The sequence below is a fragment of the Hydra vulgaris genome, chromosome 04 (genome assembly GCF_038396675.1).
Source record: "Hydra vulgaris chromosome 04, alternate assembly HydraT2T_AEP".
Taxonomy (NCBI): Eukaryota; Metazoa; Cnidaria; class Hydrozoa; order Anthoathecata; family Hydridae; genus Hydra; species Hydra vulgaris.
In genome coordinates this window covers 13,325,001-13,348,733 of record NC_088923.1, presented here as the reverse complement: position 1 = coordinate 13,348,733, position 23,733 = coordinate 13,325,001, and the positions used below count along the sequence as shown (strand labels likewise).

Sequence of the window (23,733 nt, the reverse complement as noted above, 5' to 3'; positions counted from 1 at the left end):
GGTATAATCGGATAGCATCGGACACATGTTTGGAAAGTGGTTCCGGACAACTTAATCCGTTAACACATTAAAAATGAGCAACATGTTTGTATAAATAATAATGCATTAAATATAATACACAAATCCATAATAGTAATTCATTTGACTCCAACAAAAAGATTTGAAAAAATGTGTTTATAAAGTGTTTATTTTCATTAGTAAAAAGCTAATGTTTATATTTCTAAATGATGGCATTTTCATTTCCATTCCTTATATATCTGAGGCAATTTTTAAAGGCGATTTAAAAAAAAAAAATGGATTTAAAACAGTCTAATGGTAATTAAATATATGCAATATTTGTGTCGCACGGATAAAAAAGAGGTAAAATCATGGTTAAACTATGTATCAGGAGCTGTAACTTGGGATTTTAAATCGTTACTTTTGGCATTTTAAAGCAAAACAATAGTTAGATTATGCTTTAAAACAAAAAATTATGAAAAATAAAATTATTAAAAATAAATTTAAAAAATTACTATTTGTACTAACCTAACAAATTATTTATACGAGATCAATTCATGGTTACATATTTATATGAGATCGATTCGTGGTTATAAATGAAACAAAATTCAAGAAAATAAAAATACAACGACAAATTGCTCTTAGTAAAAGTCAATTATTTTGACTTTAGAAGAATTGCAGTTATATGATTATATATAATTATAATTATATACAATTATAATTATATAGCATTATACAATTATAGTTATACAGCATTATTACTTACAACACTAATAATAGCTACATAAACAGCACTCAAACAAACCGAGAAACGATCATTATATTTAAAGATGATATTCAGATCCATCAAAATCTGGTCATCAGAGTTGCTTTTATAAATCTAATTTAAACCCTTAAATCTTAACTTAATGGACTCGAGTTTCTTCTCTTTCTTCCCATAATGTTTTGCCAGAACAAGTGCAAACTTTTTTCAAATTTTCGAGCATACCAGCAGATCGAGCTATTATTCCACAAGCAATACTATTGCAATTTTAAAATAAAAAAAATCATATAAATTAAAGCTGGCACTAAATACTAAAATAAAAAAAATATAATAATAATAAACCTTTCACCAGCATCTGAATGTTTAGACGTTTTTAAATCAACATCTTTTTCGTGTAAGCAAACAGATCTACCAATAACATCCCAAACCTAAAAAATGCAACAAAAGAACAAATGCAATACACTTTTTATAAAGAAGATCTAGACTTAAGAACTAAAGAACGTCACATTGTTAATTGTCAAGTACTTTTTGGTGATACTGAATGTTTTAAATTGTCTGGTGTATATAAACAAAATCCCTTGTCAGAGCTTAAGTATTTTTCTGTTCCTGATAACATTTGCCTAGATTCAATGCGTGACATACTTGAGGGTTGTTTACAATATGAATTAAATATAGTTCTTTATCACTTATTACTAATTGATTGCCTGTTGACCATTAAGGAATTTAATGGCCCTCTTCTAACTTTTAACTTTGGCATTGATAAAAAAAGCAGGCCATTGCCAATAACACGTGAAAAACTTGTTTATAAAGACAAAAAGTTAGGTATGAATGCAACTCAAAGTTGGTGTTTAGGACGATTTTTTTGTTTGTTGCTTGGCTATGTTGTAGAAACTGATGTCCAGTATTTTCATTTAATTAATTTACTATTGGAAATATGTAGAATAATCTTTGCTCCAAAATTGACTATTCATTTAATGACTTATTTAACAGAGGTGATTAGCGTTCATCATAAGTTGTTTACAGAAATATTTTCTGGACACACTGTTATTCTAAAACAACATTTTCTTGTTCACTATCCTACCAAAATTTTACAACTGGGACATTCACCAAGTTATTGGTGCATGCGATTTGAAAGTAAACATGGTCCTGCAAAGGAGCAGTATCACATTTCGCACAACTTTAAAAATGTTTACAAAAGTATTGCATGGCGTCAGCAAATACAATTACATCTTGATTCGTCAAATTTTGCTAGTATACTCAATGCAGAAGTAGGTCCTGGTCTCGAAATTATGCCTGCTTGCTTACCGTTGCCAATGTCTGTTTTTAGTGAAATTTCACTATATGAAGAGTGTTTTTGTGCAAATTATGTAATTAAAGATGGTGTAAAGTACATGCCAGACTTTATTGTAGTTTTAGAGCTGACCAAACTTTGTCTCCCGCGTTTTGGAAAGATTCTATATCTACTTGTCCATGAAAATGAATGCACGCTTATAGTTGAAAATTTTTCAACCATACATTATGATGCTCATGTTGGTGGGTATAATATATGTAAAACATCTAAATATACAGCTGTTAAAATAGACAATTTATTTGATTCTCATGTACTGTCATTGTCAACTGGCTTCAAAAAGTATTCTGAATAAAGTTTTGTTATAACAAAATATGAATATATTAACCTGGATATATTAGCATAATTTTTTATTTTTTTTATTGATTTGATTTTGTTATTGATTAAACAAAACTATAATAATAAAATGTTTACAAAACTTTTTCAAATTTTTTTTTTAATTATTTATTTTTTAGTTAAGTTGATAATGTCATTCTAAATAAGCAATATTTGTTCAAACAGGGATTAAGTTGTTTGTTTTCTTTCTTTTAATAAAGATTTTTCATTATAATGGAGGAAATTAATAACTTCTTAAGTAAAGTTTTTCCAGTGGAAGATATTAATCGTCTCTTACCTCTTCTGATAAAGTTAGGTGCTAGTTCAATGGAAGATTTGCAGTTTTTGAACGTTGAAACAGATCTGCCTAATGTGCTACCTCCTCTTAAGAGACGGAAATTAGAAGCAGCTTTAATATATACAAAATCTAATCATGTTCAATATATTACTATTAATATATATTATTATGTATATTTAACTTATATACATTTTTTACACTTTTTTAATTTTCAAGTTGTATAAATATTTCATGTGAGTTTTTGAATAAAAATTTAATATGGTTACTAAAAGATTCTGGATATTCTAGTTGTAATATACAGCTTTATACTTTTTGACTAGTTGATGAACTAAGAAACTTGTCTATTGATTTCTTCTATTAGGTTGTGTCAATACTGGATGCAATTAAAAAATCACCCTTTAAAAAATAATATTATTATTGAGGCACAAAAGACTGCAATGAATGATCGCTTGCATCGTCTCCTTGTTAAAGTAGTTTGCTCTTACTTAATTGATTGCTTTGGAAAGTAAGTGTTATAATAATATTCATATGTATATATTAATACAATACATGATTATGCAATTATGTTGTTAAATTATTTTTTTACCATTAGTTATGTTGATTATATTATCTAATTAACATAAATTATTATAATTAGCATAATCTCATAATTGTATAGCTAACAACATTAATTTAATAACTATATATATATATATATATATATATATATATATATATATATATATATATATATATATATATATATATATATATATATATATATATATATATATATATATATATATGTAAATTATGTTAGTGTATTTTACAAATAGAGTGCACAATGTTCTTAAAGAACAGAGCAATAATAAATTAGTAAAAAACACTTATTTAACTTTTATCTTCTACTTTAAGTTTCACCATTGCTGGATCATCATGAAGAGTTCCTGATGATCCTGCAATGGAACTCTTCCTGATGATCCAGCAATGGTGAAACTTAAAGTAGAAGATAAAAGTTAAATAAGTGTTTTTTACTAATTTATGTATGTATATATATATATATATATATATATATATATATATATATATATATATATATATATATATATATATATATATATATATATATATATATATATATATAATTTAAACTGTAATATTCTTTTCAGCTACCCTCCACCAGAGCATCAATTATCCATAGCAAAAAGTATTGTTTTAACTTTTAAGTTCAGGGCATGCTGAAGTGGAAATGGATATATAAGTTGTTTGTTTTATTTTTTTCAAAATTAAGTAGCAGTATACTATTATTATGTGAAACCAGCATTTAATTCTAATGTTAATGTCTCAAAAAATTATCTTCTTACAGTATTACTAATGCAATTCTTGTAATGATAATTTTAAGATTTGTTTATTTTTTATTAGTTTGTTAGAGCACAAAACCTAATAATATTATGATTGATTTTGATAAGTTTCTTTATTGCTCTCTAATTACAGATATAAATTTAAAAAAAATAGGAATTATACTATTGTCCAGGAACATCAAAGGGTTTTCTGACTAATTATTTTAGAGAAATTTATCGTAGTTATCCAGCAGATATAAAAAAATACAGTTGTCGCAGTAAAAAGAATGTCAATTTTTTATTGTCTAGTTAAACATTTTTAATTGAATAATTGTATAATTATACTTTGAGTATTTTTCTATACCTTTTTTAAAAAATATTTTTTAAACATTTGATAAAGCATTTATTAACAGTAAATTTATCAAACACAATTGTATTTATTTATATATTTTATATGTTCTTTAAAATATTCTTTGTTTTGCAATATATTGTTATTGTTAGGTAATGGGCTTATTGCTGTTGGAGATAACCCAATTGAAATGAACATCGAAGAGTATGAATTAATAAAGACAAAATTAATGCATCTTATTTATACAGTTCGAAATAAAAATGTGATCGTAGAACTGATGAACAAATCACTTTTATGCAGACAAATGTCTGCATAAACGTGATTCATGTAAAAGATAAATTTTTTCAAATAATTTTTCTGATTCAAAATGATTTGCCGACAACTAATGTGATACTTGAGGAATTTCCACAATTTTTAGACACTCCATTGATGATAAAAAAAAAACTTCATATGTTACTAGACAAATTTTCTGGAGGGGTTTTTGTAGTTTCAATTTTTACATTATGTAAAAAAATTTTTTTAACATTGGTTTGTTCTATTCAGTTAGATGATGAATTTAAATCAATTAATCAAAATTATGCAGAAAAAATTCCAGTTTTATTAGAAACAACAATTTCGAAACAAATAATTGCATACTGCAGGCTGACTGGCAAATGCATAAACATTATTGGCGAAAAAGATACTGAAGGGAATAGCAATACGGGTAAATAGTCTTTAGAAAATCTCAAACAAAAAAGTTATATTTATTAAATCATGTATTTATCAATGTAAAGTATAATATAATTTTAATTTTGTTTAGATGCATTGGTACTGAAATTTTTAAAGGCTGTTGTTTATCTCTTCCCAACTATGAAAAAATATTGTGTTTCAGCAAGTGCAGCAATGGTTTTCCTAATTGAAGAACTAAAGGCATAATTCATTTCCAAATCTCATTAGTTTCTTTAATAAATAATATACCAATAGTATAATAATAGTTTTTAGGAAGTATAAAATTCAATTATACTAACAAATCTATTATCTTCTTTCTCTTGTTATTTTATTTGTGTTAAATTTTTGTTCAATTTGATTTACTTCAAATTTCGAAATTTTTTCAAACTTTTATTTTAGGATGGCGAGACTCTTGAAATGTTTTTTGATCGTTCAAATCCAAAATAGCAGCCTTTTATTTTGAAAGGCTGCTATTTTGGATTTGAATGATCAAAAACCTCCGAAAGTTTCTGTTGCGTTGGACAGATTCTTCAAGCCTTTTTTTGTATTTAATCTTGAATATCCAAAGCAACTACAAGTTTCATATATTTTCTTTCAAGAATTAGTTTATAAACTGCCTGGTTCTGTTGCCACCACTAAAGCACGTAAATTATTCGAAGAGATTTCTCATATGTAGTATATTCAGCTCGAAACATTTTCGTCAAGAAATGCTAAAGCCTTAAAATGATGCTGACAAATTTTAGACAGTCGTTTAGGACATTTTAGTAACTTAGCCTCTTCTTCTTCTTCGAAAAAATTTATGAATGATAACACCAATGTAAATATTTTATGTCAAACTATATAAATAAAAAGACACGATATTTTCAGTGAATTTTAAAAATATATTTCGATATTTCATATTCAAACTACAAACATAATATTTTATTTAAATATATGGATAAAGTATATACTAATATATCAAGTAAACTTGGTTCTGATGTTAAAATGAAGTTAAACATACTTATTGTAATTTATTTCTTAAAAAACTATCAATAAAAAAAAATTAACTTTACGATTAATTGCCAGATTAGGCTTAAATTCCTACACATTCCTACCCCTTGCTTTGTTTGTTTAACATAAGGCATTATGTTGAATTAACATCATCTTGTGTTGTTCATATATGACAAAAGTTTTGTGTAGGGAAACACACAAGTTGTGTTGTTTTACCACAATGTTTTTTAGAGTGAACAGTACTGAATTCGTGAAATATAAAAAAGAAAAATCGAACAACAAATAAACTTTTTGGAATTTAAAATTTATAAACACTCTTGAATATCTTGATCATATAAAGCTCATTCTTATCAAATAAAAGAATAATCCTTTGATAAGTTTTTTCGCAACTTCCATTGAATCAATTTTCTTTTCTTTTATCTTGTTTAAAAGGGAAACAGAAGGTAAGAGAATATTTTCCGGAAGAATTTTATTGTGATTGAAGTGATGTATAATGTAGTAGCAAAGTATATTGGATAATATTAGCTGAACAAAATTGTCTTCTTCGAAATTAATGTTTAAGCTCATCCAAAAAACATAAGTTTTTTTGCTTGTCCATAAGGCATGAAGGAAAGTTTTCAAGCATACATTTTTTTACAATTGTTTCCATGTCTGAACCATTGGGGCAAATATACAGGAAAACTCTTTATAAACAATTTCACATGAAAGTCTTTTACAATTTTAATACATTCTATATTTTCTGGCAAACAATCACCATTCAATTCAAGTTATAAAAAACAACATATTCATCATATTTTGAAAAGATATACCCTGGAGGGTTGTCTTTCTCATTGAGTTATTCTAAGTTAAGTAAAGAATCATTCATTAAAAATGATTGATATACGTTTTCTTAAAAAACTCTTTTTTTAGGATATCTTCTTGATAATAAAATTGTAGATAGTAAAGATTTCACTTGTTTTTTACATCTTTGCTTGTTAGAAAAGAAAATATGGGAGTTGATTGATTACCTAAATAATTAAATCAAAATTTAACAACATTTGTAAACCATATTGCACTTACAGCTTTGTGTATAGCGGCTTTCTATTTTTTTAGCAAAAATGCAGAATTTAAGGCCGTGTATTTTAAGTATGCCAAGTCTAAAAAAAATTCCTAAACAGTATTAAAATAATTTTTATTTTTAAATTTTTAATATTTTTTTTCCTTTCACTTTAATGTTTGCAATTGAATGTTTCAACTTTTTAAACTATTTTCAAGAATCAAAAATTAACTACGCCTTTACAAAAAATATTAAACTATTAAAAATGTTTACAATAAAATAACATTTAATAATAAATAATGCTTAATAATAAAACTTTCTCACTTGTACTATCTTCTAAATTTTGTTACTGTAGCTAAATCTATGTTTGATTTTCAGGAATTATCCTTGCTATGCTACTGGGTATTAAGTGGCTGCAGTTTTCATTCAAATAAATTTATAATTATTGTAAGCAAGCATTAAAAATTTGATAAGTTCATTTAGGTTTTTCAAAACTTTTTTAATTTCAAACTTAAGATTATTTGAGTAAGAGAATTTTAGAGGACGCTTGTTCAAATAAATTTCTTTTTAAAATAAATTCCTAAAAACAACTTGCATATTTATAAAAAATGTGATATTGCTATATATAATATGAAAATATAAAAAAATGTTATTGCATTTTTCATACTCTTTTGAAATTTGTGAATTTGAAATTCTTTGTTAAACAAATTTTAAAAATTTTTTAGCAATAGAAACATTTGTATGCAACTTTTGTCTTTATATATTTATATTTAATATATATTTAGTATATTTAATAGTAACTTAACTGATTGTTTTGATTTAATCTAAAGGTAAACTTACTATGATGTAATTTATCATTTTAAAAAATCACGCTAAATTTAACTTTAAAATAGAAGTAGGATATTATTGGTTTCCACGCAGAGATTTAAAGTAATTAAAATTCAAAAGCACTTTATGTTGAATGAAAATCTCCATGCAAGAGATTTTCATTCGACATAAACTATATTGTACATTTTTTTTGTTTTAAGTTCATTTAAAACCTGATTTTCTTGTTTTTCCATAATACTAATAGAAAAACAAAGAAATTAGGTTTTACAATTTAACACTGTCTTGAGGTAGTGTGAAATCGCTTGTTATTGCTTTAATTTTGATTTAAATAAGCTTCTCTTGAATTTGGCACAAAATAAAAAGCATTATTTCATCCAAAAGATTTATATTTCCCTCAATCACATTAAAGAGCATCTCTTAAACCATGTTAGAAAAAATATTTTTGACCAACCCTAATATAATACAGTAATTAAATTACTTTTTTCCCCACACATAATAAAGTAACACTATATATAATACAAATAAATTATTTACAGATAGAAAGACTTTCCTGCTTAAGTTGAGAGAAATAGCTTCAAGTTATTTGATTACTCACCATAAAAGCTATAAAAATATAATACCTTAATGTAATGATCAATAAATTTAAATATTGAGTTTCCCTTTGAATCTGCCGATATATTTCCAAGATCTCCAACAATCTATCATTTAAAGTGAAAACTAAAATGTTTATTTACATTGTGATTTTTGATTGGTTGCTACAAAATTAATTTAACTTTTTCTAATAACAAACAAGTATCAAAGTAAATAATATTAAATTTTTTAAAATAACAAACATGTATTTAAATAAACACACATAAATAATAATAAAGTTTATAATTATGACCCTTTTTTACAACTTTTAGTTTTTTCTTTTTGCTGCCAAAAATTTTGTCATGGTCTTCCTTATCATACATGCTCAAATAAATCGGCGTTCATTTTGGTATGATATAACATTTACTTACTTGAAAAATTTTAAGATATTTTAAACTATATATATATATAGCTTAAAATAACATTATAATCATAAGAATAAAGGTTATAAAAAGCCTAATTAATAAGCATCTGCGACTTCTCGTATCCTCTTGGAAGTTTGGTTTGACACAGATTAAAAAATAACTTTTGTTTCGTACAGTTTTTACAAAACAAAAAAATATCACATTGTTTCGTATTTTAACCAAACAAGAAAATTTTGTTTCGTTTCATATCGTTATTTACAAAACAAAATTAATTTGTTTTGTTTTGTATCAGTTTTTACAAAATATTTCATAATTTCCCCGCCCTAAACAGATATTTCATAATTCCCCTGCCCCCGAGTAATACATGAACATAATCATTCAAGCAGAATACATGCGCCTTTAATAATTACTAACTTAATGTCTTGTAAATGAAAGTTTAACTTAAAAGTACATTAACAAAGCAATACAAGAAAATTTGCAAACGTTAATTCAATAAAAACGATAACAAAGTTAAAGAAATTATCAACTGTAGGTAGGTTTTACTGTAATAATTTGTTAAATTTAAGTTAATCTAGACATAAATTATATATTTATATGTGTATAAACCTACATCAGGAGTTTGCATTCTTTATTTGATTAAAATGTTTCAAATTCTATTATATAAAGGAGAGAACCTACTAAATACGAGATTACTGTGTTAACTTTCAATATTTTGCAAAACCAATTATTTTATCATTTAAAAATTTGATTTCTCCTATAACTTTCAAAATTATTTTTTTATTTCAAAAATACTTACTTTCCATTTGTGGGATGTAAACATTTTTGGAATTGATTTTATTTGGCTTTAAATTATTATTAAAATTAATTTTGACTTGTCTAAAAAAAAAATTTTTGATTTTAGTCACTATTTTTATAATTCCCTTCTTTTGATCGACATCACAGTTTTTCTCAATCATATAATCATGCCTATGAAAGCTACGATTTTATGGTATTACTACAGCAAGGTTACTGTGTCAGGTGTTAAGCGTGAATGTGAAAAGTGTCTAATCCAAATCAAGTTAACTGATGGATCCACTAATTGTATCAGGTGTCATCCAAAAATTATGCTGGGAGGTAGGCCCAAATCAAACTTGAGCACCAAAGAAAATAAGAGATTAAAGAAATTACAGAAGCTGTCTTCAAACTGGATGACACATACAGTAAGTTTCTCATAAAACAATGTTTTTTCTTGTAAAAAAAAAAAAGTTTTATGTTCAACGCTGATTTTTATTTCATTTTTTTAATAGATTTTATAGATTTTTATTTCATATTTTTTATATATAACAGTTTGCAACACAAAAAGGTCTACCCAAAAGTAATAATATGGGAACTGTTGGAAAATGTACATCCCAATCAGTCAGACATTTGGAGGCAGACATTGTAATTGTATCATACATTCCCAGGTCGTGCAGTTCCTTCACTCTAGTAGATGAACCATGTTTCAATGAAATGGTGGAGCATTTAAATCCTAAAGTAAATGCGAAATATTCCTCAATTTTTTCACGGTAGAAGCTGCCATTGCTTTATAACAGCGTTATAAAGTAATGGCTGAGACAATGATTTTCTTAATGTTACACTCCAGCTATTAAATATTAGTTGTAGGGATATTATATTTTTTTAATTTTTTACTTTTTTAATCAACATTAAAATCAGCTTTCTATTAACAACATTCTAAAAATAGATATTTTTAACAGTGAATTAAATACAGTTATCTTAAAAACAGAGCTATCAGACCATTTCCCCATCTTTTTTACCATAAACTTCAACTCTAAAAATATGACAGAAACAAACATAAAAATTAATTTTCGCAATTATAACCAAAAAAATATTGAGCAATTTAAGACACAGTTATCATTACTCAATTGGAAGAACATTGACTAAAGTGAAAACACAAGCAACAATTATGATAATTTTAACAATAAGTGTGCAAAAGCTAATTGAAAATGAAATTTGCAGTTGTCAACAGGTGGTTATTACCACTAATGGCTGGACCTCTAGGTCAGAGGAACCATACATGATTCTTACTCTTCACTATTTCAATAATCAGTTTGAACTGAAGAAATACCTCCTCAACTTTGCCAATTTTGGTTATCACATTAGCAATGTAATTCATTTTTTTTGTCGGAGTATAAAAATCAATTTTTTAGTGTAAAAAGAATTTTAAAAGTAAAATTTATTTTTCCACTAGAATAGTTTGTTTTTTGTAAGATTCTGTTATTTATTGTAAGAATAATTAATTTATTGTAAAACCCAATAAGTTATTCTAAAAACAACTTATTGTAAAACCCAATAAGTTATAGGGGTGTCCTGGATTAGCTATTCAGCCAGATATAGGGACCAAATAGGAGTATTACTCTGTATCCGATATCTGGCCGGATAATAACTTTATCCATAATTTTATGTACCATTTCATGTTCATATCATTTGAAAATTGAAAGAAATCTAGAAATGTTATACTTTTAAATAATCAAATGTAATGGTTTCTATATTGTTATTATTATCATTATTAAAATACTACTAAAATTATATGTGCGCAACAAACACATCAGTTATCACTTATTTATATTTCTTTATAATAATGTGGAGTTCATCAAGTTAACATTTCTCCATGTTGAGGTAGCCTAATTGCTTTTTCTCATAAATAATGAGAACAATCTTCCGAAAATACAGTCGATGAAGGTGGTGGTTGTAACTTAATTAGCTAATTTTTTTAGCTTTTGAAACTTCTCTTCTTGTTTCCAATTATTTAAAACCTTTTTTTTTTTTCTATAATCAAGAGATTAAAGAAAACATCAACTCCTTGAGCAGCCTTTAAAAAAGAGACTTGATCAGAATTCAATACATTTACTTGTACAGCTGAAGAAGATTCAATAAACATTTTTTTTCCCACATCATACAATTTACAATGATATTGTATGATGTGGGAAAAAAACTCCACTGCGTGATTATGCAGTGGAGTTGTGGAAAATGACTCCTGACTGATTTATTACATCTTCTGCTTACCTGCAGAAATCACAGCTATTATTAATTTTGAAAAGTTTCCAAACAAAACTCGCCATTTTGAAGGCTTATCACGGTAAAGTATATATTTTAGGATTTGAATTACATTATCTAGCCGAATAATTTTTTAATATCCAGGTATTCGATATTCGGTCGGATAATAAAAAAATGTTATCCCGGACACCCATAATAAGTTATATAAGTTATCTTAAATTAATTTATCTTCATTTTTGTTTAAGGCTCCAGAGGAAATGGTCAAAAGTATTTGGTGTTCAACACCATGCCCAAAGAAAGTCATCTAGCTTGTCAACTTATTAAAAAAGAGTGTGTGTTGCTCTGTTAAAATCATTGCTTCTGTCAAAACCAGGTGGAATTCTAACTGCTTTATGTTGGAGTCAATCCTAAAACATAAAGATGTGTTGATTTCTCTTAGAAAAAAAGATACAATAAACAACAACCCACTAAAGAACATTATTCCAAGTGACAACCAATTCTCACTGATGGCTTCACTGATGCCAGTCCTTAAAAAATAAAGATTATTTCAGAATGTACACCCAAGGAAACAGAACTAGCACTTTATCACATGCTAACTATGCTTTATAAAACTGATAATTTTATTTATAACCACATTGATATGGAAAACAGAGAAATAATGCTTTTTCTAAAAAATCAAATGAGCATTTACACAAGGCCACACAATTCAATGAACATGGAAGATACAACCAACACTATGCCTTGGAAAACTTCATCTGTATTTTAGAGGTAATAAGTTTAATTTTTTGGTAAAAAACCATCTGTTAAAATTCGTTATTCGTTAAAAGACTAAACTTAATAGTTATTGTTTATGATTTCAGAATATATGCTCAGACAATACGGTATCTTGGAAGAGTTCACCAGGAAAGTCATCAAAGACCATCTATTGTCAGAAGCTTTTTTGATAACTGAAAAAGAAATTCTAAAAGAAATACAGTTTGAAGTGCCAGCTGCTGTGGATGAATACGACAATTAACAAAATGTAGAGATTGAACAGAATGATGATGACTACACCATTAGTCAAAATGTATCGGAAACTGAGTGGAGTTTAAATCTTTCCCTGCTATGCCTCGTGTTGAAGAAAAGCATAAAGTTGATGTGCTGAAATGGTGGAGGAAACATGCCTCTGCTTTGCCATTGTTAGCACAGTTGGCAAGAAATGTGCTCTGCATTCCAACTGCGTAAAGCTGTAGTGAGAGAGTGTTTAGCACCAGAGGTGGAACTATTAGTGATAAAAAATTTCTTGTTTGTCTTGTTTTTTACTTTTTCATTTCGAAATAATTTAAACCTTATTTTGTTTTGTACCTGTTTTACGAAACATAAAATTGCTTTAATTTGTACCATATTTTATATAAATTATATAAAAACTATTTTATTTTGTATCTCTTTTATTAAAACAATATATTTTGTTTTGTCTCATTTTGTCTTGTAATGTTTTGAGATGCAAATGCTTACTAATTAATTAAATTCAACTATCCCTTACAATTAGTTACAATAAAAATAAATTTTAATTCAAAACAATTTAGTATTTTATTTGCATGGATATATCAGCTCAAAGCCATTTGTATGAATCAATTAAAAAAATAATTCTCTGCATGAATAAGTTAACCGAATAACCAATTAACCAAATAAAATGAATCAATTAACCAAATAAACCATTAATTAATTGTATTCACCTGGAGGTTCACAATTATCCTATTTTAATTACACAGAACTTTAAATAAATTTAATTGGTTCCTCATTGAAGACTGATTTTGTCCACAAAGGTTTTTGTTTTAAAAATCTTTTACTTATGGGTTTAACTGTTTAGTAAACCAAGTACCTATTTTATTTGATTTATGTTAAAAATTTTCTTGTTCTGATAGCAAGTTTTTTTTTTTGTTGAATTTTTTTATTTTTTATTTTAACAACTTCACCTCCAACAAGGCTGCAAGCAACCACTTTTAGAGTTGGAAGTTATTGGAAGAGCAAAGATGAAGTTTATAAAGCAAGATTAACAGACGACTTGAAAGATTCCTAATTGTATGAATCAGGAAAACCAAATTAAGGGAGAGAATTTCGAAACACTGAATTTTGAGTAAAAAAACTAGACAAATAAAAAATTTTAGGACACTTAGGAACAGTCAAAGAAAAATGATGAGACTTAATTAAATGACAAGTAACACGAGAATGAATTTTAGTTGATGGCACAAAAGACGCTACCTCTTTAGAGCAGCGCTTATTGTAGCTTATTATATAGAAAAGAGAAAGGGAAGCAATAATACAATGATGTGACAATGGTTGAAGGTTGGCTGCAAAAGCAGGTCCGACTATGTTTACAATGTACTTTTGCACCTTGTCTAAAAGAGAAAGGGCATCATTCGAAGATCAGCTCTAAATATGGCTACAGTATTCCATAGAAAGATGGATTTGAGATTGTAGAGATAAAGAATAGAATCCGGAGTAAGAAAGTGGTGAGAAAGATAAAGAGATGCAACTTTAGCAGATGCTAATTTTGCAATGGAATTGATATATGGTTTCCAAGAAAGATCAGAAGCAAGAGTTAATACTAGAAGACAAAGGGTAGATGACTCATCGAGTACATTCATAAATATAGGAAGACGTGTTTATAAATATAGGAAGTACCCTGTATTTTTCAAACTAAAAGTTTGTCCTTTCAATTCAGTTAAACCATATGCCAAAGTTTTAGTGCAGAGCTTAAGCAAGATATAGGTCTAGAAGAATTTTTTTGGAAAATATCACTAAAAAATTCACTCAATAAAAATTATCCTTAAAAAAACTTAAAATGTATACTGTATATATATTTATATTTTTGAAAACTATCCAATGAAAAAGCTGTTACTTGTTTCTGAAAAAAAAATTAAAACTACCTTAAAAGTGTATTAAACACCACGTCATCAAACATAAACTTAAATGATAAAGGTATACATAATCTAAAAAATTATTATAAAAATAAAAAATAATAATAAAACATAATCCTAAAATAAAAAAGGTTTGAAGATAGTTAAAAATAATTTGGATCCAATCTTTTAGACTTTACCAAAACAGTTTAACTAAATGGTTAAGTTTTTCAAACATTGTTTTCAAGTAATTAGTAATTTTTTTTTGGCTCCATATTCATAACAACAATTAACTTAATAGAAATCACTCATACTTTTTCATTTGTGCTTGGCATTGGATTGTACACATCACCAGTGCTAAAAGAAAAGTAAAAGTATATCAAGTTATAATTACACAAATAAACCTATTTCCTATATTCTATTTTAGTTTGATCTCATCAGTAATGATTCATGCACTGCCAGGGCCAGATTTAACAATAGACCAATTAGGCAGCCTAGGGCTCCACAATTTTGGGGGCCCCGAATAGGGTTCAAAAAATGTTTGGTAGAGTTTTGAGCAAGTTATTAAAAAATATTACTTTTATGATTGTAATAATTGCGACACAACAATTCTCCCTCAACAAATATAAAAATTTTGTAAAATTCTATTTGTGCAATAACTAACAATTGCAAGACTAATCACCTTGGAGACTAATTCTGCATGAAGGAATTCTATTACAAATCTATTTAAAAGCTGTAACACTAAAATAAAAAGGTCCCCCAAGTGTAAATCTGGCACTGTATATATATATAAGTTTGATTCAATAAAAAAAGCAGTATAAAAACATTTTAAATTATATTATGCTCTAATTATATATATAAAATATTTTGATGACCTATTGTGATCATTGTTGTCAGGTATAATGAAAAAATCATTAAAAAATGACATAAAACAAATCTTTAAAAAAGAAGACATTAAAAGGCTTAAATAAAATTAAATAATATATCGGTGACGCCACTTAGCATTTTAGGAAAAATGGCCCCCAAGTTCTTGTTTCCAAAATATCATTGTCAACTTTAAACAAAAGATTATTTTTTACGCAAGGCTCTTATTTCTTGATAGATTTTTTGAAAACAGCTATAATAAAATTCATTTTATTAAAATAACCAAAGACTGTTTAGATCAGAGCTCAAAAAATATCATATCTCAAGAATAAGATAAACATTAGTTTGCTACTACCTTGAAGGCCTATTATTAATTTAAAACTTTGAAAAAAAATTCAAAAAACAAACATCAGAGTTATATTTATATCAGGTTCCAATTTGAATAATATGCAACACTAAAACAAAACTAGCTTAAACCTATATGCTCATGCGGAAGTGAATGCAATCTTTTAAAGATTGTTTACTATAAAAGACAATTATTTAAATTATCGAAAGATATTATATTGCATAAAAAGTCTATTTTTTACAATGAATGTAAATGTTTTTACAATGTACAAAAAGTTTTTAAAACAATTTGTACAATCAGTTTTATAAACAACAATGAAAATGATTGTTTTAATAAACTTTTTAATGGATCCATATATTTTAATAATTTAATAGTCAAAAACATAACAAAGTTATTTATTTTGTTATGTTATGTAAACTTTCTAATAAAATTTGTTTACAATAAGCTAAATGCTTTTAAATAAAGTTTTAAAACACTATTGAATAAATTAAAATATAAAATAATATTTAATAAAACTTTTATTTCAAAAAAAAATTTTTAAACAATTTGTTTTTTTAATTTTATTGACAACGATGACAACAAATGCATTTCAATAAACTTCTTTTAGAAATACTTTTTGATAATTTAAATAAAGTTAGTTTTTTATTAAATCATAAGTTCTTTTTTTAATTTAAAAAGGGTTCTCCTAGTATTATAAAAACATTAGAAAATATCAAAGTTTTATAGTTTGTCACGTTGCACAGTGATTAGGAATAACTTAAAACTAGGCCAAAATTAATTTTTTTGAAAATATTTTTTCAAAATTGCTGAAAATCGCTATGATGTAAAAAAAGGCAGACAAAGAAAGAAGATTATAAATCTTTAAAAGAGGGTCAAATATAGTCAGGGGAGGAGGGAGGGATATACTTTTTTTTTGTAAAAAAAAATGTTATTTTATAGTAAATTTTCAAGTAATTAATTTTTATCAATCTAAATTCTGTCCTCAATAACTAAATAAAGTTGATTTTTAGTAAACTTTATATATATATACATATATATATATATATATATTTATATATATATATATATATATGTATATAAGTTTAAAATTTTACGTCACTAATTTTTATATTAAATCGGTTTTTTAAAACCACATTATTTCAAAATAGGGCGAATTGGGGTAGCTAACTTCTTTTGTTTCTTATTGAATAATACAAACTCTCTTTAAAACAAAGAATTAGCTTCACAAAGGAAGTCAAAGGTAAAAAGTCCTAGCTCTATGAGAATCAGTTGAAACTTGTTAAAATTGCATTTTTTTTAAATGCATTTCTTACAAGATGTATAAATAAATTTTCAAATATTTTCATAAATTAAGATAAAATTTATCTTTGTACATAATGAAAATTAAAATTAAAGTTTTTGCATTTAGGGAGAAAATTAAGTTTTAATAATGATAAAATTTTAGTGATAAAAAAAAGCTGTTTTCGATCAATTTCAAACATAAATTAATGTTTAAATCTATTATTTCAGTACTTATCTTTTTATACCATTAGAATCATAAGAAACTTTAGAAAATAGTTAGCTAATAACATTATTTAAATTGTATTTTGGCCAAGTTTTAAGTGTTTTTCAATCACTGTGCTTAATCACTGTGATATTTTCAATCACTGTGGTTTAAAAAGGTTAAAACTTTTATTTTTTATAATACTACCGGTCAAATATTCAAGAATTTTGCTCCCCCAAAATCCAATGAAAATTTAAAAAAATTTAACAGAATTGCTTGTGAGAACTAATAGAAAGTTTTAAGAATATGAACAGATCTTTTTTAGAATATAAGGGGCAGATGGGAAAACCTTACATATATGTATATATATATATATATATATATATATATATATATATATATATATATATATATATATATATATATATATATATATATATATATATATATGTATATATGTATATATGTATATATGTATATATGTATATATGTATATATGTATATATGTATATATGTATATATGTATATATGTATATATATATATTTATATATATATATATTTATGTATAAATATGTGTGTGTGTGTGTGTGTGTGTGTGTGTGTGTGTGTGTGTGTGTGTGTGTGTGTGTGTGTGTGTGTGTGTGTGTGTGTATAAAATTTAGAACTAAAGACATTATAAAAAATATTAACTGACAAAAAAGTCAAAGAAAGTTTTTTGTGAGTTTGCAAGTTTTGTGACTTTAATTATATTTACTAATTATATATAAATATTATATTAACTAATTATATATAAATTGTGCAAAACAAATTTAAAATTACCCGAGTTGACTGTATGTTGTATAAAGCTATTATATTAAATTTTGTTAATATTAGATTTTAATTAGTAGTTTATATTTTTAGACTCAATTACACAATGTTCAAAAATTGCATTAAGAAAAATCCCATTGTTGCCAAACATTTCTTTGATGAAAATAAGTTAAAGGTATACAGACTTGCCAAGTTTATTAATCAAGATTTGACCAGGGGATAAATGAATTATTATCTTATGAAAACACTAAAAATGCTGTTTAAAAAAACTACTTCAATCATAGCAGTTAGAAAAACCAAAAACAGATGGTTAAAAAGCTAAATTATTTTTACGTAAACATTAAACGATTGATTATAAAATACAAAAACATTAAAGTTCAACAAGAAACAGTCATAAATATCGAATAGCGCGTTTTAAAACACACTACTTACCTGTCGCAGCATCTCTTGACAACTCTAATGTTGAGCCAATAATAACATTAAAGCATAATCCTCGGAGACTTTATAAGGTTTATGTTTAGGAGGATGCCTTGGACTGTCAAGAGACTTAAAAATTGCCAGCAACAAAATCTAATCTTTTTAAAAATATGTTTACAGACGTTTTTATTTACAAATCTACCACTATTTTAGTTATTATTTTATCTTAGATGTTTTTTATAAAACCTATAGTGAAGTCCCATATATATATATATGTATATATATATATGTATATATACATATATATATATGTATATATACATACATATATATATATATATATATATATATATATATATATATATATATATATATATATATATATATATATATATATATATATATATATACACAACCATTAGATGGGGTAATATGGCCACATTTTGACTGTTTTTTTCAATCATTTGCTAAATACAGAAGCTATAAACTTATAGATTATATTCAAGAATTACTCCTACAAGATGCACATTGTGAAAATCAGCTACAAGATGCACATATGCACATGCATTGTATATGAAAATCATTGTATGTGAAAGTCAGCCCTGTTTAAAACTTTAACTACAACATACTAACGAAAATCATTTTTGAAAAATCCAAAAATGAAGTCATTTGGCCACTTAACAAAAAAACCTACTTTAAATAACAAAACATTGTAATACATTTTTAGGAAATTAATGGAAGTTGCAAATCACAAAAATAGATTATCAAATAAAATACAAAAAAATTAATAAGAGCTATAAATTTGTGAACTTTATTCAAGAAACTTTATTCACTCATACAAGATGTAATTATATGTGAAAATCAGCTATGTGGCTTTAAAACATTAACGTTTATAAATACAAATCATTTTTGAAAAATCAAAATATAGTGTAGTTAGGCCACTTAACAAAAAAACCTAATTTAAACAACAAAACATTGCAATACATGTTTATGAAATTAAAGAAAGTATGTTTCAAATTTTAAAACTAGATTTTTAAAACAAAGTTCAAAATATAAATACAAATACAATAAAATACAAAAATTACTAACATATTGTAAAGGCATTTCAATTTTTATAATGGTGTCTGGATGTCTTGTGGCTGTTCTAAAAATCATTTTCTTGGAGCCAGAGATTTTGCTGAGATTAGTCTTATCATAGTTCATTACATTAGAAGGACAATGTCAATGATCAGGTTGTGCAGATTATTGAAAATAAACAAGCTGTTAATCACTTACAGCTGCACGGCTCTTTAAAACGTTCTTTACCATTTCTCTGTAAAATTAGGTTGTGGTATTTTTGAAAAATCTGTAAGTCTAATATTGCCCAGAGAAGTTCACTTTTGTTTATGAAGGATGCATTTGATTAAGCATTTTAACGCAGCCAGATCCTAAAGCTCTTCATCCTGGTGATGAAGTGCTTTGTCATTGCTCAATTTTGAGTAATGACAAACTCTTACTCAGCAGAAATAGCAGTTCAACAAGGTGTCTGTATATTTTTGGTCGTACCACATAATTTATTAATAATTTCTAAGAGATGATCTGGAAACTTTATTGTTCTCAGAGACCCTTTTAACTAGAATACCAACAGCAATGGCCTTCATAGTCTTGCCCACTCGCTCTATGGGGTAGTTACTGTGTGCGTAACCTTTCTTTGGTTTGTATGTGTATGGCATATTGCAACTTATTTAAAAAAAAAAAATTTGAAAAAATTATCAACCGAACCAATAAGTGGCCATATTACCCCATTTTTTAAAATAGCCTATTTACCCCACTTACCTTGAGGTAACTGATTTGAGCTTAAAAACGCCCTTATCTAAGTAGCTCATAGAAAACTGGTTTAAAATTTGGGCAAATTGCCCCTCAAGTTTTTGCTTGGCAATAGTTTGCATTTTTAAAATCTGAAAAGACATAAAAAAATGACATGCAAAAAACATTCAACAAACGAGAGTATTATTTTAATTTTTTTGTAACTGTCAGGTAAACAATGGGCTATAAAAAGTATGTAGAGTGGGACACAGCATCTTTTAAATTTTAACAGATTTTAGCAAAAAACTGACAAATATGCTAAACTGGCCATATAACCCTATCTGACGGTGTATATATATATGTATATATATATACAAAACTCCTTAAAAAGAATATAAAAATAACAAAAAAAATGAACTTTTGTGTTGTTTTTTTTAATTATTAAATTTAATTAGTTTTCTCAATTATTTAAATGGTTACTTAAATTGTTAAATTTTGTGTGTGAACACGCATGTGTATCCTTGCGTGTACAAAAATATTTTACCTTTCACAGCCATTACTTAAATCCCCAAGTTCATGAATGTGTACAGCATGTTTACAAAAAGGACTCAACTTGCTAATTGATCCATCAATAATACATGAATTTAAGTCTTTCTGTAAGAAAAAAGAAACAGAATCAATAAATTTCAATTTTTGAGTTAAAGATATAAAAAATATATTTGAATATATTTGTATATATGTGTGTGTGTGTGTGTGTGTGTGTATGTATATATATATATATATATATATATATATATATATATATATATATATATATATATATATATATATATATATATATGTATATATATATATATATATATATATATGTATATATATATATATATATATATATATATATATATATATATATATATATATATATATATATATATATATATATATATATATATATATATGTATATATATATATATATATAAAAATTAGTAAAAAACATTTATCTAACTGTTATCTTCTACTTGAAGTTTCACCATTGCTGGATCATCAGGAAGAGTTCTTCCTGAACTTTTCCTGATGATCCAGCAATGGTGAAACTTAAAGTAGAAGATAACAGTTAGATAGGTGTTTTTTACTAATTTATTATTGCTCTGTTCTTTAAGAACATTGAGCACTCTATTTGTAAAATACACTAACATAATTTACATATATATATATATATATATATATATATATATATATATATATATATATATATATATATATATATATATATATATATATATATATATATATATATATATATATATATATATATATATATATATATATATATATATATATATATATATATATATATATATATATATATATATATATATATATATATATATATATATATATATATATATATATATATATATATATATATTAGGGTGTTCCAAAATAAATTTTTTTTTTTTGAATACACAAGCTCCATGGTAATTTTCCCATTTGACTTGATAAGATATAACCATTATTCAAATTTCAGGTCAATACCTGCAAATTTGACATTGCCACCAGCCTTTTAAAGTTATCATGAATTATTAAAGTTTAATCTTATTCATGAATTTGGGATAATAATTCAGAACATTAATTAATACTTTTAATTGATTACAACTATGAATCTAAACATAAAAATTGCTACTAGAACACAATGATATAATTAATTGATTTAGACCTTTATGCAAAATAAAAATTAAATGTTTGAGATTCAAGTAACTATTAATTTATGAAACGAGTAACAAAACAAAATTATAGAAAACTTTAATTTCCTTGAAAAAAATATTACAGATATTAAATTAAAATGTTTCTATATTAGATTCAAGTTCACTAAAACGTATTTAGACTTCGAAAAGCGAGATAAAATTTACAAAAGAAAAATTATAATAAAATAAAAACTGTATAAATTGTAAAAATATGTATTTCCATTATAAAAGAAAATGTTGGTAACTGATTTTCCAATAAGTCCAACAGAGTTATATTCATGCATTTACATACATATTTATTAAAAAGAGTTTTACTTTTTCATCAACATTGATGCTTTATCAAACTTTGGTATGTTCCTTCTATGCTGTTCCACTACTTGGAAAAAGCACTGCTTTTGATTTTCATCCCATGTTAGACTTTGATTAAAGTCAGTAACTAGTTTAACTGACCTTTCCACTAAATTGTTGACAACTTTTAGGTCCTTTAATGTCCCAGATATGTAGTTAAATTCATAATTTTTTGACCATTCATTGGGGTATAGTGAAAGCCACTTAGTATTTACTTTCAAAAGATCAAAAAGAAGCCTGGAATTTTTTCCAATTAGAGAGCTCACTTTCACATTTTGATTCATCTGTGACATTACTGGCACTCCAGTTGCCATATTTTCATCGTTTATTTTTTTCAGAATTGTTGAAGCAATTTTCTTTTTTTTCATGGGAAGACACAGATCCTGAAAAGAGGGCAAAGGGTGCAACTTCTTCACTTAGACACCATAGGTGTCTTGTTTGAGCTATCAAAGCTGCTTCTGCTACTCCTGGGTCAATTTTTTTAAACATTTGCATGTTTTTCCAAAACTCTAGGTTGTTGATAGGTGCATCTATGGCGTTTGAAGATGTCAACCAAACTTTTACATAGAATAAGCTTGTAAATAGGCAAAAGCGATGCAGTTTCTGACATTTTAGCTGCATATAGAATGTTTGCCATCCATCTAGCATGATGGAAAGCTTCTGGCTTAAGCCATTGTTCTCCCTTTTTCACATTTTTCTCACCAAGGAGTAACAATGTGACATAAATGCATTCCCTGTAATCATCTCTTATAAATGTATGTTCTTAGAGGGACAGTTTAAAAAAATTAATCATATCTTCTTTTGTGGATTTCAACAAACGTTCATTTACATCCACCGATTTAAAATTGTCATTCTTTAAAGGGATTGTGTCCCAAGAATTCTTTAATTTTAGAAATTTTATATTGGTCGGGCCTGTTGTTGGGCCAAACAGGTGTTTCCATATGGACGACAAAATAATCTCAAAGATATGGTGGCGACATGGCAAATAAAACAGCTTAGAATTCAACTTTTTTTCTAGAATGACAGAAGCTCCATTTTTCCATCCTGAGTTGGAAGCTGTGGTATCAAATACCATACC

The 23,733-nt window shown here is 25.9% G+C and overlaps 1 protein-coding gene across 1 annotated transcript in view; it reads right to left on the bottom strand.

Annotated features, from left to right (window-relative positions):
- Window positions 1-682: 682 nt before the first annotated feature.
- LOC100206300 (copper chaperone for superoxide dismutase) overlaps window positions 683-23,733 on the bottom strand; it is a 48,261-nt gene continuing 25,210 nt past the window's right edge. The window contains exons 5-9 of the mRNA XM_065795499.1: window positions 21,106-21,215; window positions 15,173-15,215; window positions 8,572-8,649; window positions 1,103-1,188; window positions 683-1,017 (exon numbers count right to left, since the gene is read on the bottom strand). Coding sequence (XP_065651571.1) covers window positions 903-1,017; window positions 1,103-1,188; window positions 8,572-8,649; window positions 15,173-15,215; window positions 21,106-21,215 — 432 coding nt within the window. The 3' untranslated portion in view covers window positions 683-902. The remainder of the gene's footprint in view (window positions 1,018-1,102; window positions 1,189-8,571; window positions 8,650-15,172; window positions 15,216-21,105; window positions 21,216-23,733) is intronic.